General features: G+C 43.5%; 1 protein-coding gene across 4 annotated transcripts in view; it reads right to left on the reverse strand.

Annotated features, from left to right (window-relative positions):
• Positions 1-271: 271 nt before the first annotated feature.
• Positions 272-18,132, reverse strand: part of LOC103361995 (protein bicaudal D homolog 2-like) — a 42,650-nt gene continuing 24,789 nt past the window's right edge. Inside the window, exons 3-12 of one of the 4 annotated variants that reach the window (XM_008288234.1) lie at positions 15,995-16,147; positions 14,921-15,135; positions 14,583-14,829; positions 12,688-12,945; positions 12,330-12,533; positions 11,654-12,202; positions 10,964-11,115; positions 5,951-6,191; positions 4,235-4,328; positions 272-2,635 (exon numbers count right to left, since the gene is read on the reverse strand). In XM_008288234.1, the coding sequence (XP_008286456.1) occupies positions 4,281-4,328; positions 5,951-6,191; positions 10,964-11,115; positions 11,654-12,202; positions 12,330-12,533; positions 12,688-12,945; positions 14,583-14,829; positions 14,921-15,135; positions 15,995-16,147 (2,067 nt within the window). In that variant the 3' untranslated portion in view covers positions 272-2,635; positions 4,235-4,280. Of the gene's footprint in view, positions 6,192-10,963; positions 11,116-11,653; positions 12,203-12,329; positions 12,534-12,687; positions 12,946-14,582; positions 14,830-14,920; positions 15,136-15,994; positions 16,148-18,132 lie in introns of all 4 variants that reach the window. The other 3 variants (XM_008288235.1, XM_008288232.1, XM_008288231.1) reach the window with 3 other exon arrangements.

An 18,132-nucleotide genomic window follows, 5' to 3' on the forward strand; every position in this document is an offset into this window, starting at 1 on the left:
GAGGAGGGAGAGGGAGGAGCGAGGTTTAAGCTAGACAGCAGAGAAAAGACAGAGAGACAAGGGTTGGGAGGGGGGGGTGGAGGTGTTTTTGTGCATTGTGTGAAATATGATCATGTCCTGGAGCCGCTTAGACAGCTGGGAAGTTCCCCTTCCACTGACTTCCAGCTGGGAACACTCTGATGAGACACGGGGGCTGCAGACCATCCACTTCCCTGCTTAACCCTTCATCTGCTGCTGCTGCTGGAGCTATAAATAACAACACTGAAACAGCTTGGAACTTAAGTCACATTTATTGATTTTAGCCAGTATGACTACCCTTACACAGAGATACCACCTCTCAGCTAGAAAACAAACAAAACACTTTCATAGGATTAGTTCAGCAGTAATACATCAGACTTAATTTTTTTCCCCCATGGTTTTTTTTCTTTTTTTTTTCACACCCTGACAAAAGTTTACATGTTTGTTTTCAATTCTGTGTAAAGGTCCCATGACTGAGAAACATGCATATGACATTTAGCTGTAATCAATATGCCACTAATCATAATGCACATTATTGATAATAATACAGTACTGCATGACAATTCAAATAAATACCAACATACAGGTGAAGTCGTTATTTCATATAAAGATATCAAACTCTCATTATGGATCAATACTGAAACACAATATGACAATATAAAGTTTGCACAGCTAATTGTATTATCACAATGCTATCGCTTCCAGCAAACAGAAAACTTTTCTTTTTTTTTTCTTTCAAAAATGTAAAACAGTATTTAAATTGCACTTTTATTTATTTTAGCTTCTTATCCATATTGGTAACTTTAACGCCTCAACAAACAAGCATTGGCTGTAATGGCACTATTCAAGCTTGTTGATGCAAATGTTGTTTTCTGTTTCCTGAAAACATAATGCTCAAAGATGATGTAAAAAAAAAAAAAAAGATTCAATAATAATAATTAAAAAAAAACAACAAACAAAACTCAAATTGGACAAAAAGAAAGATAAAATGCACTCTCTGCACATTTTTTCAACAATACTATTGATATCACATTACCTTCACCAAACAAAGCTAGAGATACGTAGATGTTTCCAATAGTACACTGATCTACCCCAACACATTACAGATGTTTGGAGCATTTTGTTCAATAACAGGAGGCCAAAGGGATTTCTTTTGGTTCCCAAAGTTTGATAAAAAAACAAACAAAAAAACAACCTTTTCTTAATACCCCTGAATTTATTGAATGGATCACTGACTTGCAGAATTCAATACAATTTCAGTTTTATTGAGCTAATTTTCAAAACTATTATCTCACTCATGCAGAAAGGGGAAAATTCCCTTTGCGCTTATTGCTGCTCACAGTCATTTTGAACCCAAAGTCCTCACCTATAAAAAAATGAAACATAAAACACTAGTCTAAGATTCTCCCTTGAAACAATGAAAGGCACTACTGGTCAGAAACGAGGAACTAAACAAACCAAAAACAAAACCCCGGCGCCCGCAGAGAAGCGCCATGGCCCGAACTACACCTTTCTCAGTGACGGCTTGTCTTCTTTCCGAGTCTTGATTCTTTTCAACCTAAACGGTGTACCAAGATATGGCACGATAAACGAAGAGAGAATGAAACAATTCCAATTTGGAATTTAATTGTCGCACTTGTAGAGAATTCTGAAAATCAGTGATCCTGTTTCAGTGGAACGCCCTCGGTAAGAAGCTAGGAAAAGCATATCACGTCTCTCAAATTTTTCCCAAAACACAACTTACCTATTTGAGTCAGAGCGTTGTCAAGTTTCATTGTGTAATTTTGAACTATTCCTAGGAATAATAAATACATGAAAAAACCCCAGAATTTGATCACCCTGGATTTTTTTTTTTTGTGTGTAGAACATGGCAGTAGAACAAACATAAAAGAAAACCAACAGCATAACATACGATGTAACAAAAACATTTTGAAGAATGATTATTTGATGGATAAAAATCTTGAGGAGTCATAATAGTACGTTTGTGGTTTGCGGAGCCTTTACTAGAGTACATAGTATCTTGTATTTGAATTCGGACAGTTTAGGAGGACGTATTATCTTGTAGTCTTATAACCTATACTGGATAACTCACAAACCATAGTACTACCATGCTTTCCTAGAGGTTAATAATAATAGTATGTTATATCCTATATAATAAAAGTGCACAGATTAAGAAAACAATAAACTAAAAAAAAAAAAAAATAGATGAAACCAAACAAAAGGGCCTGTTGATTTACATTGAGAAACAACCACACATCCCCCCTGGCTTCTCACTGGAGGTTAGATTAGCCAATCACAACCTGTTTCAGAATGTCAAGTTCATTGGATTCGGGAGAAATTGGCTTCCAGCAGCGGCACACAAAAATGAGGCCAAGTGTCATTGTAATATGCATCACATTTTTAGCGTTCAAAAGCGAAGTAAAGGCCGTCGATTTGACTTAAAAATCTGTGCTGTCGTCTAGCAATTTTCACTCAGCTGTTTTGCTAAGCTTGGTTGCTTATTTTCGCCTTTAAGTCCAAATAAATTATAGCGCTAACTCTTTTCGGCGAACCCAATCAGCTGCGAGAATGGACCTTGTGTTGGTACTTCGTCGTCCGCGCGGAATTACTGTAATTACTGCAAAATGGAGAGACAAACAAATGATCAGCATCGTTAGCATAGTTGGTCATCTGAGAGCAGCTGCTTGCAAGGTCAGCAACTGAGTCCACACAGGCAGAGTAGATGGCGGCCGCAGTTAGTCGAAGCAACAGACGGCAGTGTTAGGGGAGTTGGAAGCCGAGCAGTGTTACGCCAGGTGCTGTTCTGTCATATGTGTTTTTTGAGGAGCCGATGCGGAAGCACATTCACCACAACTTCTCCCGTGGGGTGCAGTTAGGAAGCCAATGACTCACAAGCACCATGAACTTTCATTCACAGGACAGAGCTGAAGCCACATCCCACCACCCGGGTCAAAGGAGATGGGTCGTTCTCATATGCCATGCAAGTTAATGGAAAAAAAAAAAAAAAAAGTTTTTGACATGCAGGCTTTCTATAAATCAGAAACAGGATGCATTGTGTGAAGGAAAACTTAAAGGTGACATGGGAGGAGCCTGCAGGCAGAGGTAGGAGGAGCTTTTTTTTAGGTGGCATATTGAAATGACACCGGATACGTCAGACATTGATTTCAAACTAGTTGAAGCGAAGTGGGAACTCGTCTATCAAGAAAGTGGGGATTCTAGTCACGATCACATCCTGGGATCTATCTACTGCTCAGTGAATCCACAGAGCCTATACAGGGGGGGAAGGGTTTCGGGGCTCAGCTAATTTGAATCAATGTCTTCTGGTTGATTGAGCAACCAGTCTTCAATTATTTTATTTTTTTTTATATCCTCCAAATATCACCAAGATTTTCTCCCTTTAGGAAAATCCTGGACTCATTTCTCCACAGTATCAGCCACACATCTGGCTTTCTTCACCAGCATGTCTAGCTTTCTTATCTCCTCTCTCAGGAGCTGGTTTACAACATGAGTAGTTCTCCCTCCTCTACTCGCCGAACCTTTTCTCCGTCAGCGCAAAACTGATAGAAACAGAATATATATCGCACCTGTAAGTTAAGTGAATTTTAAACATAAGAGTGACTGACCTCTACGGAGGCTGCTTTTCTTTTTTTTTTTGTTTCTTTTTCCCTAATGTGTACAATAGCCTTGTCTCCATGCTGTGTGCTGTGGCTTATGGATGCACGCACAAGCAGGGTTGACCGCTGACATTGTTCCATTTCATTTGTATTTAAGAGGAAGAATACTGTAGTTTGATCCTGCAAGATTATAACCTGAATATGATCGCATTAAGAATATAGAGTTTAATATATAGCTAGGTAGTAGTAAAAAATGCAAAATTTTTTTATAAATCTTGCAGGATTTCCTCATATCAACCCTGCTTTTAGCATCATAAAGCTAATGTGTCTATGATCCACAAGCAGTACATGGATTTTATAAACACAAGCCCCACTTATATTTTTACTATTTGCGTAATACTAGCTTGCAAGGGGTTAAAGCTATTGTCAATACGAAAACAGTACGTTCTTTTGTCCTCACACACCAAACAAAGGAAAAGAAGTGACAGGCCCTCCATTTGCGATGGTTACAAACATAGTACACGCGTGAGGGCCCCTCACTTCAACACTGAGATATACACACAGGCGAAAAATCGGAAACACAACGTATGCGAGGACGTTACCTGACAAAAATATTCAGAGGGCAATTTTCCCCACAATTCCTCATTTCTAGTTAAAGGGTGAGTGGTGATGCTGGGGGAGCAAGCTGCTGACAACCTACGAGAGAGAAAGTCGTCATAGCGACCGAGCGACAAGACATGGATTAGAGACGTAAGGGAAAGGGATTTCAGCCACATAACCACACAGAAATTATTTGAGAGCTCTCAGCAATCTCCCAAAAATAGATTGTGGAGACAAGAGGATGGGGAGAGAGGAGGAAAAAGAACCGCGTTAGCTCAAGCAGAGACACGAGGACAGGGCTTTACATCAACAGATAAACATATCATGTGTTTGTTTCGACAGGCACTTTTGCCGAGTAGTCGGTTGGTTTTTGTTTGCAGATTTATTATCCAGATGTGAGTACCGTTTTGATTTGTGCTCTTCTAGGATTTTAAAAAATCTTCTTTGATCAAAACTATATTGTATCTCTGTTCACAGTAATCATTATATCCATTTTAACAGAAGTAGGAACCTGAGGCACCTATGCTGAAGTGCACTTAATTTAGATGTGAAGATTGATTTGTCAAACTTCCTTCTTTCTTGTAATATGGCTCTGAAAAAATCCATCGCAACATATTGGGTCACATGGAGTAGATAGCCCTCCTGCATATCACCAATTAACGTCTCGTTTCACAATGTAGAGCCCTGTAGTACATGAGTTTGTCCTACACCACGCACCTGACAACAGAAAAACAGTTAAATAGCGTTTTCAGCTGCAAAGCCATGCGATTCTACTGACTCTATTGTATTGGTGTGCTAGCATCACAGCTTTAAAATCCTGAAATAAACACCTGTGGTCACAGGTGCTCCTTTTCTGCCCAAACAATTCCATCATAAACCCATCAACCCACTTATGAGTTTTGAATTTCTGTGTAGAATCATATTACGCTCCCCGAGACAGAAAGCAGGGGGAGCTTGCATATTTTAGTTTTCTTTGTCTTGTTGTAAACATTAAAGAGTGACTTGATTAGAAAGTGGGCTGCTGGGCACAGGTCAATCCTGGGGGACCAGGACGGAGAGGCAGGGGGAGAGAAAGGGGCTTTTATTAAAGGAGCACCAATGCCGACAGACAAGCCAAAGAACAGAGGATGTCATGTTTAGTCGTGAGACCATCAGACTGACATCATCTTTACAAGTCTCCACCCCCACAATGTGTTAATGTTACCAGGCAAGCCACTCAGGGGGGCCAAAAAACAAGCACAGAAGCTGCCACCTTTTACATCATACGTACAGCACCATGACAGCGGAAAGAATAGACACTCCATAATATCCACAAAACCCCCAATATAACCAGGGCCCTATAATCCCACATGCCATATATGTCTACTACAGTCCAAACGTCTAGTGCACACTGTACATACATCTGCATTCCCCTAAGCGTTTACACTAGCATACACGAGCAGCTGGTTAGTCACACAGCAGTCCCTAGAGGAGCGCAGGCTGGCCAGGGAGCTAAGCGAGCGAGTGGGGCTCTTTAACACTAAGGCAGGGAGGGTTCGGCCCGTGAGCCCCCTCCCCTCTGTACACAGCAGTCCCATGCGGACGTCTCAGCCGCCTCAGTCGCAGTAGATCTTGTACTTCTCGCTGCAGAAGACCACGGGGCCTCCAAGAATGCCGTTGGGCACGGCATTGTTGAGCTCTGGTCGGCCAGAGCCAGAGCAGGTGAGACTCTGACTTACGTGGGGGTTGTTGGTGGTGGTGGTGGTGCTGCTGGCCGCCTTGCTGCGTGCCTTGGCCCGGCCGGAGTTGCCTCCCCGGCGGGTCTGCTCGTGATCAAACTCCAGGTCTTCCAGACGCTGTGTCAGGGCCAGCTTCTGCTGGATGGCCATCCGCAGCAGAGAGTTGAGGGTCTTCTTCTCATCCTCTGCTGCAGCCAGCTGCCTCTGCATCTCATCCAGCTGGGTGACGTATTCGTCACAGCTATCGGAGATAAACAGACAGAGAGAAATAAAAAGTCAGGTACACTTTTGTCCATGTTAAACTGGAATTAAAGAACGTCATCATGAGGTTTTCTTACATCGCACCACAAGGAGGCACTGCTACAATAGAGCGGAAATGTTAGTTAATTGGGTCTTTATTATATTTGCAATAATTTGACAAACTGCAGCCATGATATGCATTTCTGAGCCAAATGTTTGAGATTCTGGCACCCACGCCGAGTACAATAAGTGAAACTGAAATGCCTGGTTATGACTTTTTGCCTGGTTTTTCAGTGTTTTTTCCTGTCACCACCAGATGGAGCCCTTGAGCCACACGGTGCAGATTTGACAGACCGGCAGTGCTCTTGCAATATTAACTTATGATTTCACCAGTCATTTCTGTCCCCTCCACCAAATTCCACCAAATAAGTACATTTTCCGTCATTTTCACACACATTTTGCACAATGAAGTGACAAACTCTGACCTTAACTGAATCTAAATCTTTGCTTTTTGGATTCACCTGGCTGCTGCAGCCTTATAGCTTCTTTGAATAATACGAGTGTATGTGCAGCGGAGGTTAAGAAGAGATCACATACACAAAGGATAAATGCATTAACCGAAGGGTCACTGAGAAGATCCTCCCTGCGTCACCTGAAGAACAGGCTGAGAAGAGGGAGTAAGAGAGGAGAAAAAAAATGAAGATGGAATGTGGTTCACTGCTCTGAGCAGTAGCTGTTGACACTTGATCTCTAGTTTTCCAGTCACAGTGAGACGTTATCACTTCCATCCATCTCTCCCATCTCCCATCTGTGTGCGAAATAGCACAAGATATTAAGTCTGTCTCCCTCCTGCTCCTCATCGCTGGCTGCTGCACTGCGGCATTATCACCTGTCTCCTGCTGTTCGTGCATGTGTGTGCGTCTCTAATGCTGGACAGGTACAATAAGTGGGTCAAACGACAGGGATTCGAGATGGGGGGGTTGGTATCGTCACTTTCCATCTGCTGTTGTCATGCTTATGTTTCATTTTCACGCTTTTTGCCTTTGCCTGCCCTTTTTTCCTCCCCTCCTTTTCATTGCCTAGCTCTCTCATTCATTTCGCTTTCTATCACATCCTCTCTCCTGGGTCTTATCTGGCCTCTCAGGATTCTCAGCTTCCTTGCTGCTGTCTCCATCTGTCTGCCTGCATCACTCACTTTCATTCTCTTCATCTTGCTCGTCCTTCCTTTCAGTGTTGCTGACAAAGCAATGTGAGTGGCATTCTTCGGTAATGACTGACACACCTCCATAAAGGGAGAGGTTGGTTGGTGAGCATCGCCCCATCCTTCAACTCCACAGCACCAAAAATGCTCTGATAGAACACAACTGGTGGTTAGCCTCACCCTATTCCCTTCTATTTATATTGTACTTAAGCATTTACTTTATGTGGGAACGCCCCAACCTGTGGTTATAGTTCACACAAACTCTTTCCTCCTTTGAAAACCCACAAGAATTAATTATGTCATGCCGTTTGTCTATTCTCAAAACTGTCACTTTCCCAGTCGGGCTGTCAGATCTGTTTTTGTTTGATCAGTGGTTAGTGACTCCTAGACCTGTTACACTATAATAAAAAAAAGAAGCAAACAAAAAAAACATTGTCCAACTGAGTCATCAAAACTTGTTTTCTGAAAACAAGCAAAAGAAATCTTCCAGGAGGTTGAGGTTCTTTGAGCCGCGTCCAAACAAAACAACCTTGAATTAAATAATCACTAGTATCAAGTGTCAACTCGCAATTTGAATCTCATCTTTTAACGTCTTGCTTCAAGATAGGTGCAATTATTTTTTACAAATATAGTCAAACAAGGGACATTGCTCAAAGAACAAGTTGAATTGCCTACAGCACTTGAAAAATCATTTCTTGTTATAAATCTCGAAGAGAGAATCTGAGACTGACAATCCTCCGCAACCAGGAGCCGCAGATGTTTTCCTTGTGTGCGGTGCTGCACGTGGTTATGGGCCACGTGAACTCTGGCCTTGCCAGACCACCATATAAACATAAACCATGCCCTCCCCTCTTGCGTATGCAGCTTGATTCCCTGTGGGACACACACCCAGACAATAGGGATCAGTGCTACTTCATTAAACCCAGTATGAGATGGGGCGACGACCCCAAAGAGGGCAGGGGGCTGGTGCGCCTTCAGACGGTTCAGTCACTCCTGCATGGGGGGCGAGAGGCTGTGAGTTTTTTCCCGGGAAATAAACAGAGAGGTTTATTCTAGAGACTGGGGGATACAATAGGAGCCTTTTTGCCCCTGCAGTTTGGGTGTTGTGGCACAAAGGCTGAAGGGGGCCAGGAGGCGGCTACAGGCCTTTTGAGGATGAAGAGTCATTATATTTGCAACTTTGACAAACAAGATTTTTTTTTTCTGCATCTTGCTGTGGAGGTTGACTGTAGCTAGGTCATTTGATGGCTTCAGCTATTGAAACACTCGTATAGACATGGTTCATAATCAATAATGTCCCCACAGAATACAGACACAATAGCTCCTCAGCTGTGGCCTTGTCTGGAGCTTGATTGGTCATGGTGGGACGGATATCACACAGAGGGAGCATGGAGGAAGAGAACAATGAAAGAAAGAACGATGGAAAGAGAATACTAAGAACAGAAAAGCAGGGTGAGTGAGGTTGTACATTTGAGAAGAAAATGTGACTTGGACTAATGGTTTGACTGTTAATCAGACGGGGAGAGCATGTCGAGACATGTCTCAGGAATGTTCAAGGCAGGAGCTTACTGTTAACATGACACCAAAGACTGCAGCTGGAGAGGCACACACAGAAAGAGAGGGAGAAGGACACACACACACTTGAAAACTTCCACGTTGTGTCACGTTCACGAGATTCTCACAAAACGAAACACACTAAAAATCTCAAGTAACGCCTAAAGGAGGCGCCGGCTGCAGCATAAGATTACACAAAGGCTCACATGAAAACCTACACATTCTTTCAATTCCACTCCATCTCGCTTCCCCTTTTGTCAAAGACCACACATCTTTGTATTTGAGAGTTTTCCACCTTTACAGACTTTGTCAGAGCAGTGATTAACATAAAAAAAAAGGGCCGTCAAATTAGGCTCCTGTAGAGGGCTTTAACTGAAAGCCTGGTCCTTCCTCTCTTTCTTTTCCAGATAACTAGAGAACCGGGTGTTTGGCAGCGAGGAAGGACGGAAGGGGGACGGGAGGGGGGGAGACGCAAAGAGAGGGGGGAGTGTGGGAAACCTCGCTCAGGCAAGTCCCCTAGCCTCTCAAAGAGTCCCCCTGACCCAACTCTGTGCCGTATAGGACAAAATTTACATACCAATACATGAATGCCATAAACAGACTGAATGTAACTCATGCACAGGCTCCAGAGCGGTGGGGCCTCGGCATCATCAATCGGTGGAGGTGCTTTGGGCACATGTAGGAAAACAGATGCACTGAGGTGGTAAAAAAGCAAGATGTAAAAAAAACGTCTGAAGGCTCTCTAGCATAAGAAGCTTAAAGAAACAAACATGATCTCACACCTTTGCTGCGCTGTTCCAACAGTGACACGCGTTACAACTCATACATGAATCGGTGCAAGATCTGGTTCCCTATAAGCCCTGGTTGGTCATAAATAGTCGAGCCTTACCTGCATCCAGTAGCACACCAAAAACCCATGACAACACACCCATATTTGCAGACAGAGGAGTTTTCCATGTGTTACTAATTGATTAGACACTGCAGGTATATGGAGTTACTTCAGCAAGTGCACTTCAGGGTATTGAATTTCTGTATGCAGCCTATGTAACCTTCATAGTACAATATCATCTCCCCCCACCCTCCTCTTCCTCCTTGTGCACGGCTTAAGCTTTGTGGTGGCGTGCAAAGGACTCTCAAATGCAGAAGGGAAGAATATTTCAGTTTTTCAGCGGCTCCATCTGGAACATAGCTAACAGTTAAGAGAAACGTGGGACTCATCATTTAAAAAAAAAAAAAAAGAGAGAGGAAAAAACTCGCAAAGCAAAGTGCCTATCAGGTGTGGGATCCCTAAAATTCCCTTTAAATGTATCTTCAAGTGTCCATACAAGTGCAAAATTAATCATTTTCTTAAATGAAATACGCAACCCCACACATGCACAAACAAATAAGCAATGTGTGAGCACTTAAGTCTACTATGTGTTGAGGGGCGAATGCGTAATCCAGACCAAGCTGAGGTGGGATTATGAGCAGAACCTTTGACTGGCTTCTTTTCGGAATCAGAAAAGATTAGTGTGTGTCAGCCCATCTGATCCGCACACACACATAGGCACACTCACTAAGTCACTGGTCAAAAACAATGTCTAAGTGACATATTTAAGTGATACCCAGATTAGACACCTTCTGTTCTCCGTAGTCAGTATCAAAGCAAATGGTATCCCTTCCTGGCCATGAATGACACAAACAATTGTCTCCTTACACATGTCACGTTACAATACCGCAGTGACAGGGTCAGCATATGGCAAACATGGACTACATTGTGACAATAATCCTATCTTTTTCTTAGCTGTTTATATTGTGTATGACCTTCGTGTGCTGTAGTTGATTTAAAGACTAACACCTGCCTTCTGTGCCAACCCTGCTTCTTAAACTACAGCAATGTTTATGCGGTAGTTTCCTCTGGAGATACCAACTATGTAAACATTTTGTGAGGCCAGACAAATAACCTTTTGTGAGTCTGATATGAAGTAGAACACGTGGAACATATTTTTCCACTGTGCAGGTGGTGGCATGCTTCTTACCGTGTGGCAAACATAGCTCGGAGGGAGGAAAAGGTGGCAGCGTCTTCCTTCAGAGCTTTGAGCTCATTCCTCAGTTTCACTATGGTCTCGGTCACCATGGCCTTCTCATTCTCATACTTGCTCTTCAGATTGGCAAGAGCAACTTCAGCTGTCTGTGGGTGGACAAGAAGAACAAAAGGGTTAGAGCAGCTGGAAGGAGCCGGGGGTGTGTTTCCTGCCACAAAACGTCCGTTAATATGGGCCATATGAGCCTTTTTTTTTTTCTTTCATATGGAAGTCATTCAGGTACCTGTTTTTGGCTAATAATCTTTGTTGCTGCTTTTAAAAACCAAAGCTGTGTGGTTCAGGAGGTGTTTTCGTGGCTGTCACTCAGTAGCCACACACATACTTTAAAGACTTACTAGAGCAACTGCATACACATTCTACCTCTGGGTTATGGTTCTTTGTGCTATGCAAAGCTATTCTCCCATCCTTACCACACAGATACTCAGGGCAGCTGACACCACACGGCTGCTGTCTGCACCGGTGTTTGTTACAGATCTTGTCTGCAAAGCATTTGCTGCAACAGCTGAATCGACCTGAAATAACTTTCTCTCTTCCTCTGTTTCTGTCTTTCAAGGAAAACTGACAAATGCTTGGTAGCGATATTAGGTTCAATCTAACTATATGACACAAAACAGATAGACCAACCTGCTTGTTGGCCTTGAGGACGGTCCGCAGAGTTGCAATCTGTTCCCGCTTGGTGCTGAGCAGGGATTTCAGTTTGAGGATTTCCTCCATGCAGGCTTCCTTGTCCTTGTCGGCCACTGTGCCAAGCTCGAGTGAGGCGACCCTCTGGCGAGACAGCTCGGTGGTGCGGTCCACAGCCAGCTGCAGATGCTTGATCTGGTCTCGGATGATTGCAACCAGATTGTAGATGTTCATGGGCTCGCGTCGGTGGTCGGACACAGGAGAAGGCAGGGAGGAGACTGGCGAGGGGACTCCATCGCTGAAGCTGGTCTTACCGGGCTCGGGGAAGAGGCCTTTGGTGAGCAGGATGGGAGAGCGGCGGCCGCGGCCCTCTGGGCTGCTGCGACCACCCTTACCCTCTTTGTAGAAGTCAAGCATGACGCGGTTGGGAGTCTCGTTGTTGCACATGCAGACGTGGTTGTACAGGGTGGCCAGTTCTTCGCTGAAGGTGACCAACTCATCCTGTGCCACACTAAGACTGCCCTGGGACTCGCCTGCCACGTCGCTCAACTGAGAAAACAATGAAGAGACACATTAATTAGCCATTTTTTTGTTTTGTCAAGAGAGGAAAGGAACAAAATCCAATCTGTTTTTTTATCAGAACAACAATATCATATGTAAAGGAGGAACATCTCACCTTGCGCAGCTCCTTCTCAAGCTTGGCCTTCTCTTCTCTCTCTACATAACTCGTCTTCTCCAGAGTTGCCAGTTTCTCTCCCAGTGTTGTGACATCACTCTCCAGACGATTGCGCTCCTCTTCGTAACGCGACTGACAGGTCTGGTATTCTGCTTTCAGAGTCTTCAGTTCCTCCTTCAGCTCTCCTGCCTCAGACACAGCAACCTAGCAAAGCAGGATCGGTTGATAAGTGTAAAAGAAGCCCAAATGTAAGACATCTGATTTTCTCTGATTTGACTTTATGAACACGACCTGTAGATTTAAAATTTAATTTGATGTGTGGTGGTGCTCTCTCTCTGAATTACAAGAAGTCAATTACCTTGTACTTGCACTCCAGAATTTCAGGTCCGTTGATGTCAACCTCATAGTAATCTCCGTCTTCATGGCTGTCACGTTCTTTCTCGTTGTCCAAGGCAGACTGACGCTCCTTGCTGGCTTGAAGCTTGCGGATAGCATTGAGATTCTCAGTGAGGCGGTTGACCTTCTCCTGATGCTCGCACAAAGCACCATTGGCCTGCTCTAGCTGTTTCTGGGAGTCCTGCAGGGTGGACAGCAGGTTGACCTTTTCACGCTCCATCTGAGAAGAGACGTAGAGACAAAACAAGCAGTGAGACATCAGTTTATTACACACGTCATTTAGCGTTTTTTTTGGTAACTTGATGATGTGAAGGATTCCTGCTTTTCAAACATATCATATTAAATCAGTGGATTATCTGTCATGTGGTAACCCTACCCACTATCAGGCTTGTGCTGCCCAAGTATGCGAGGCATAGTGCCCACTAGTCCAGCCTCAGAGTCAGGACGTCCTTGACAATTTGCTGGACTCAGTTCAGCTCAGCGCTGGCACAGAACCAGGGCGGGTCGTCTTACACTCATGCAAAGTTGTGCCTATATGAGCAGTGAGCATTTTTAGGAGCTGATCTGTAAATAATATAAAAGCATCACTGCCATGCTCATCACCATACATTATTTAATCGTTCACAATATACAGTATAATCAAGATTCATCTCAAAAAGGATGGCGCACTTAATTAATATGGCTTGTAGTTGTGCTGTTCTTCGTATCATTGTTAGATACTGTTCATCCTTTCACATATTATGTGTGTCATTACAGAAATTTGAAAGAATACTTATGTGCAGCAAAAGCGCATCACGTGCAGTCCTACTTCTGCAGAATTCATAGCAAATGTTGTTAGATTGCCAAGGACTAATGATATCGAAGGACTGGATGTCTGGGATTGACCTCTAAACAAATAATAAACACAACAGGAGAGCAAAGAGTATGGCAAAAACAGAAACCTTCTGTCTCCTCTGCTCTGATTCCTGCCAGGAATCTGTGGAATGACCAGTCAAGAGGCCTTAGCAGGCAGCACGACATGCTGCTGGGTCATATCAAACATGGGATTTTGTCACAGTTGGCTAGTTTTTCCATCACAACGGTCAGGTTGAGAACCAGCAAAGTCACCATAGCAGAAGGGTGGTTTCAAATTCCCACATTAATCCAGCAAACATGTTTACATTTGATGAAGGAAGAGTGGGAAAGAAAAAACGTAATCCCTTAGCCCTCAAAACAATTACTATCCACAGGTTCCAACTACTCTCTGGTAACCATGGCACCCAATCAGGCCTGACCCTGGGTTTGGTGATGAGCAAGCAGATGGCAGGTCCTCTGGTGCCACCACCCGCTGCCTCGCCTCCAAGACCCAGTGTATCCCGGAGGGTGTGTGTGCCTCCCCGGATTAACTTTGCTGCAAGGGGATTTAGATCCCTGCAGCAGACTGGGGCTGGATACAACTAAAACACTCCTCTCTGAGAAACACCTTCAATTTAAACAAATGCACCTTCAATTGGCAATTTATTAGCTACACCTAGTAAATAACTCCTGCCTTAAAGGATTTAATGTTCAGTTTCAGCAAAAACCGAACATCGTTTGAGCAAGGCGTAATTAATAAACATGCATGGGAAACTAATCAGACATCAAACATTTATTTCATCTGACTCTACTTTTCTTGCTATTGAGTCTATCTGTTGTTGCAACTAAAGTCAACACAGTTACTGAAACAAGTCGATTAGAATCTGTAAGAGCAGTCTATTCCTTTATGCACTACATTTGTCATGAAATTATAGTACGTACTTAGTGAAACTAGATAACAGAGTGATATAATGTGCTGTAAAAGAGAAACAATGTTCTCACGATGGAAACACAATCACAAACCTGCATCAGCTGCTGTTTGAGCTTCTGGATCTCTGAGATGTTAAGTTCGCTCAGCAAGTCGTCGACGAGGCTGGGTGCGGGACAGAACAGTTCTTCCTTCTTCGGCGTGGAGATGCGGTTGTCGTCGGCGATGGCATTGGCCAGTTTGGTGAAGCCATTCTCGTATCCATGCAGAGCCTCGTCGTTGTTAGGTTCAGTGGCAGCATCGTCGCTGAACTTGAGACCATCCAGAGAAATGCTAAGAGGGCTGAAGGAACAATGTGGGAACAGAGTGTCATTTTGTGTTGTTAATGTAGGCATTCTTAAGCCTGAGAGCACCTTGTTTGCGTTCTATTTACCTGTGGTACAGGGTGTCTCCAATGCTCATGTAGTGGGAAAGCTCTTTCCTCAGGGACGCTTTCAGCTCACGCTCAGTCTTGATGGTCTCCAGAGCCTCGCCTAGCTGTCGCTCGGCGATCTCTTTTAGGCGAATGGCGTCCTCCAACTGGCTGTTAAGAAACTGAGTGTCCTCCTCAAGACGACGGATCTCATGCTTCAGTCCCTCAAACTCCACCTGGACAAGGAGGAGAGGGAATTGCTTTCATGAGAATTGGAGACTTGTATGCTGTACATACTCAGTAGAAGCAGCTCTAGTAAGAACGAGCTCCCAGGCTGGTTCATGTGATGCAAATGACTCAGAAAGAATTAGATGATTCAAAATAATGCTCATCAAGAACGTATCCATTTAATTTCCTTTTCTATGTAGTATTTCAGTTAATTAGATTGGGAAACCCTTTTAAATTGGCTTCTTAAAATTATAGTAGCATCTTTTGTTTAATTCAACAATGCCCCGTTTGATGAAGCCAAGACGAGGGCATACGAGGAGAATTACCAGCTCAGGCACAAAAGCAAACATCAAATGGAAATATACTCATTGGAAATTCAGCTACACTTTATGTGTGCAGATGCAAAAAAGGGGATTTCTTTTTTCTTCTTCTTCTTTCAACACATTTGTATAAACCGAGGAAGTGGGGTTTTTTTTTTCTACGATGAAGTGTTCAAATCTCTGGTCTGATGAATGATAGTCTGTCAGATGCTTCCAAGACTAAACAGCAGCTTGAGGCATTTTGAAAAAAACAAAGTCAGCTGCTTGTCTCTTTACTGTACCAGCGGAATGCTTTTAATATTGTAATTAAAACGGAATGTTACAAAAGTAATGCTTCTTTCAAAGGGGTAAGAGCTGGTGTGTGTGAAATGAGGTCCTGTAGGGCTACTAAGATACACAAGTGTGTTGATGAAAGTACCTGGGTGAGACGCCTGAAACAACCAGCTTAATTCAGGCAGTATGACAACAACCATCAGTTCTGCTCCCATCCCTCCTCATTTTTACACAATAATCCCATCATTTTCACCATTTACAGTTCAGATCTCACCTGACTCTGCTTGAGCACGGAGACTTGCTTCTGCAGCGAGATGTTCTCCTCCTCCAGCTCAGTGTAGTCTTGCAGCAGACGAGTCTCCCGGAACTTGTACTCCTTGATGTCATCGCGCAGCTGATTCCTCTGGAGCTCCACCATCTGGCTGCTCTGTGAGGCCAAACGACAAGGACAGAGGGAGGAGAAGATGGAAGAGCTGTCAGTGACGGCCATTTTCAAATCGTCTTTGACCGAGTGGGAGAGAGATGGCGATTGATTGGATATTGTTGCTTTAGTGTAACTGTGTCACGTAGGCTCTTTAACACTCTAAATCTTGCTGGATAAAAACGAGCTCCCATCTGGTCAAGGAAAACTGGTGCGTTTGTGTGTGTGTGTGTGTGTGTGTGTGTGTTACTGTTTGTGTTTGAGACGCCAGGTGTCTCTCCGGGCAGTGGGCCACAAGTGTGCTCGCCTGCCAGTTCTGATGGCACCAAAGAGATTGAAGCCTACTTATCGCTCTCTTGCTGACAGGCATACAATGGCAAGGAGGCTCTGTAATGGTCTAATTTTCGAAAGAGGAGTCCCATTAGGCTTGACTCTTTGTATACGAGGACACAAGAACTGAACGGAATTTGTAGAAATAAGAAGTGTGGACAAAAAGTGCCTGATATTTCAGTTGGAACTGAAATCAGTTTGACCATTTTCAGGCTTCACGATCGATGTGTACTGGGAATGTGTGCCAGTGAGCCAATGTGTTGATGTCACAAAAAAATAAAAGCAGAGTACATTGTGTTTGCTTGGCAGTTACTACAAGATAGCACGGTGTCTCTAATATACTGGAAGTGCAGTTCGATCTCTCTTGCTGCTCAGTAGAGGCTCAATAAATTATATAAAAGGTTACAGAGGTAACAGACGTGCCCTTCCCCCATGCTGGAAGACACCGACATAAACTAAAAGCCATAAGGATCCGATCAGTCCCGCTGAGCCACCTGTGTCCTTACTGTCTCGTCTAACGCCCTGTCCAACCCTTTTCTTGTTAGATTTGTCACTGCCCTCCCACTGATCTTGGCTCATTTGAAAACCGAAGAACCTCACATGGCATTTTAGGGTTTTTCCATTGCTCAGGATGGGGGATGTGACTAAGCACAATCAGTCAGTGTAGAAGTAAAGGCAATGAGTCTGTGTTATCTTACTGGACAGAAATCTATGCATTTTCCAGTTATTTATGGCCATTTGATGACCAAAAATGTCTATTATGCTTCATCAAATGAAACCCTAATTAACAAAACTTTTTACTCGTCTAAATTTTTATCATTTTGGCGCTGGCAATTTTCTTTTGATGTTGGCTGAAATCTCTTTTGGGTTCTGTGCAAAAAATAAATAAATCTTGGCAGGAAAAAAAAAAAAACCTGCATTTGGTTGAGGAACATCCAGTGAGTTAGCGAGTAAGGAGAGCTCACTGACAGAAGGTGGACGTCTCACCATTTTTTAAGTGCGTAAGTGAACATCTGTGAGTATGTAATGTGAGAAAGGAAACAGATCTCTGGATTCAGCAATTTCTAAACTGACCTTGAATGTTCGTGTGCGGAGGTGAGTGCGTGTGCCAGCCTTTCATATTGTATAAGTTTAAATCCACACATACAGCTAGAGTAGTTATCACCTAAACAGCTACATCTGTGGATATTTCCGCATGTGGCAGTAAGAGGAAAACAGCAATCTCTATGGTTACGATTTGCATGTGTGTTTGCAGCTATGCGTTTGTGTGTGTGTGGTGCGTGTCCTTCTCTCCGGAGAGTTGGAAGAGAAAACCTAATACCAGAGAGACAATTAGCCTCCCAATCCCTTGCCAGGTGGCCCCTTCCCCTCGTGCTGTCGCCATGTGGCCGCATCACAATCCCTGCTCTCGGATCCTTTCAGCAACCACGGCACGAGGCTTTCACTTTGCAGATTTTCTCACATCCGTATTACCTTGATTGAATGCACACCAGTAAGCATATCGATTTAAAAAAGGTAAAGTAATAAGCTGGTGATGACAGGACATCCTTGTTGTCAGACTCACCTTTTAATTACTAAAAGGTCAGTGGTTTGATGTATTTCACTGTAATGTGCTCAGATCCTATTCAAGACAATGACCACGAGTACAGTACTACTAACTA

This window comes from Stegastes partitus, unplaced genomic scaffold (genome assembly GCF_000690725.1).
Source record: "Stegastes partitus isolate 25-593 unplaced genomic scaffold, Stegastes_partitus-1.0.2 Scaffold548, whole genome shotgun sequence".
Taxonomy (NCBI): Eukaryota; Metazoa; Chordata; class Actinopteri; family Pomacentridae; genus Stegastes; species Stegastes partitus.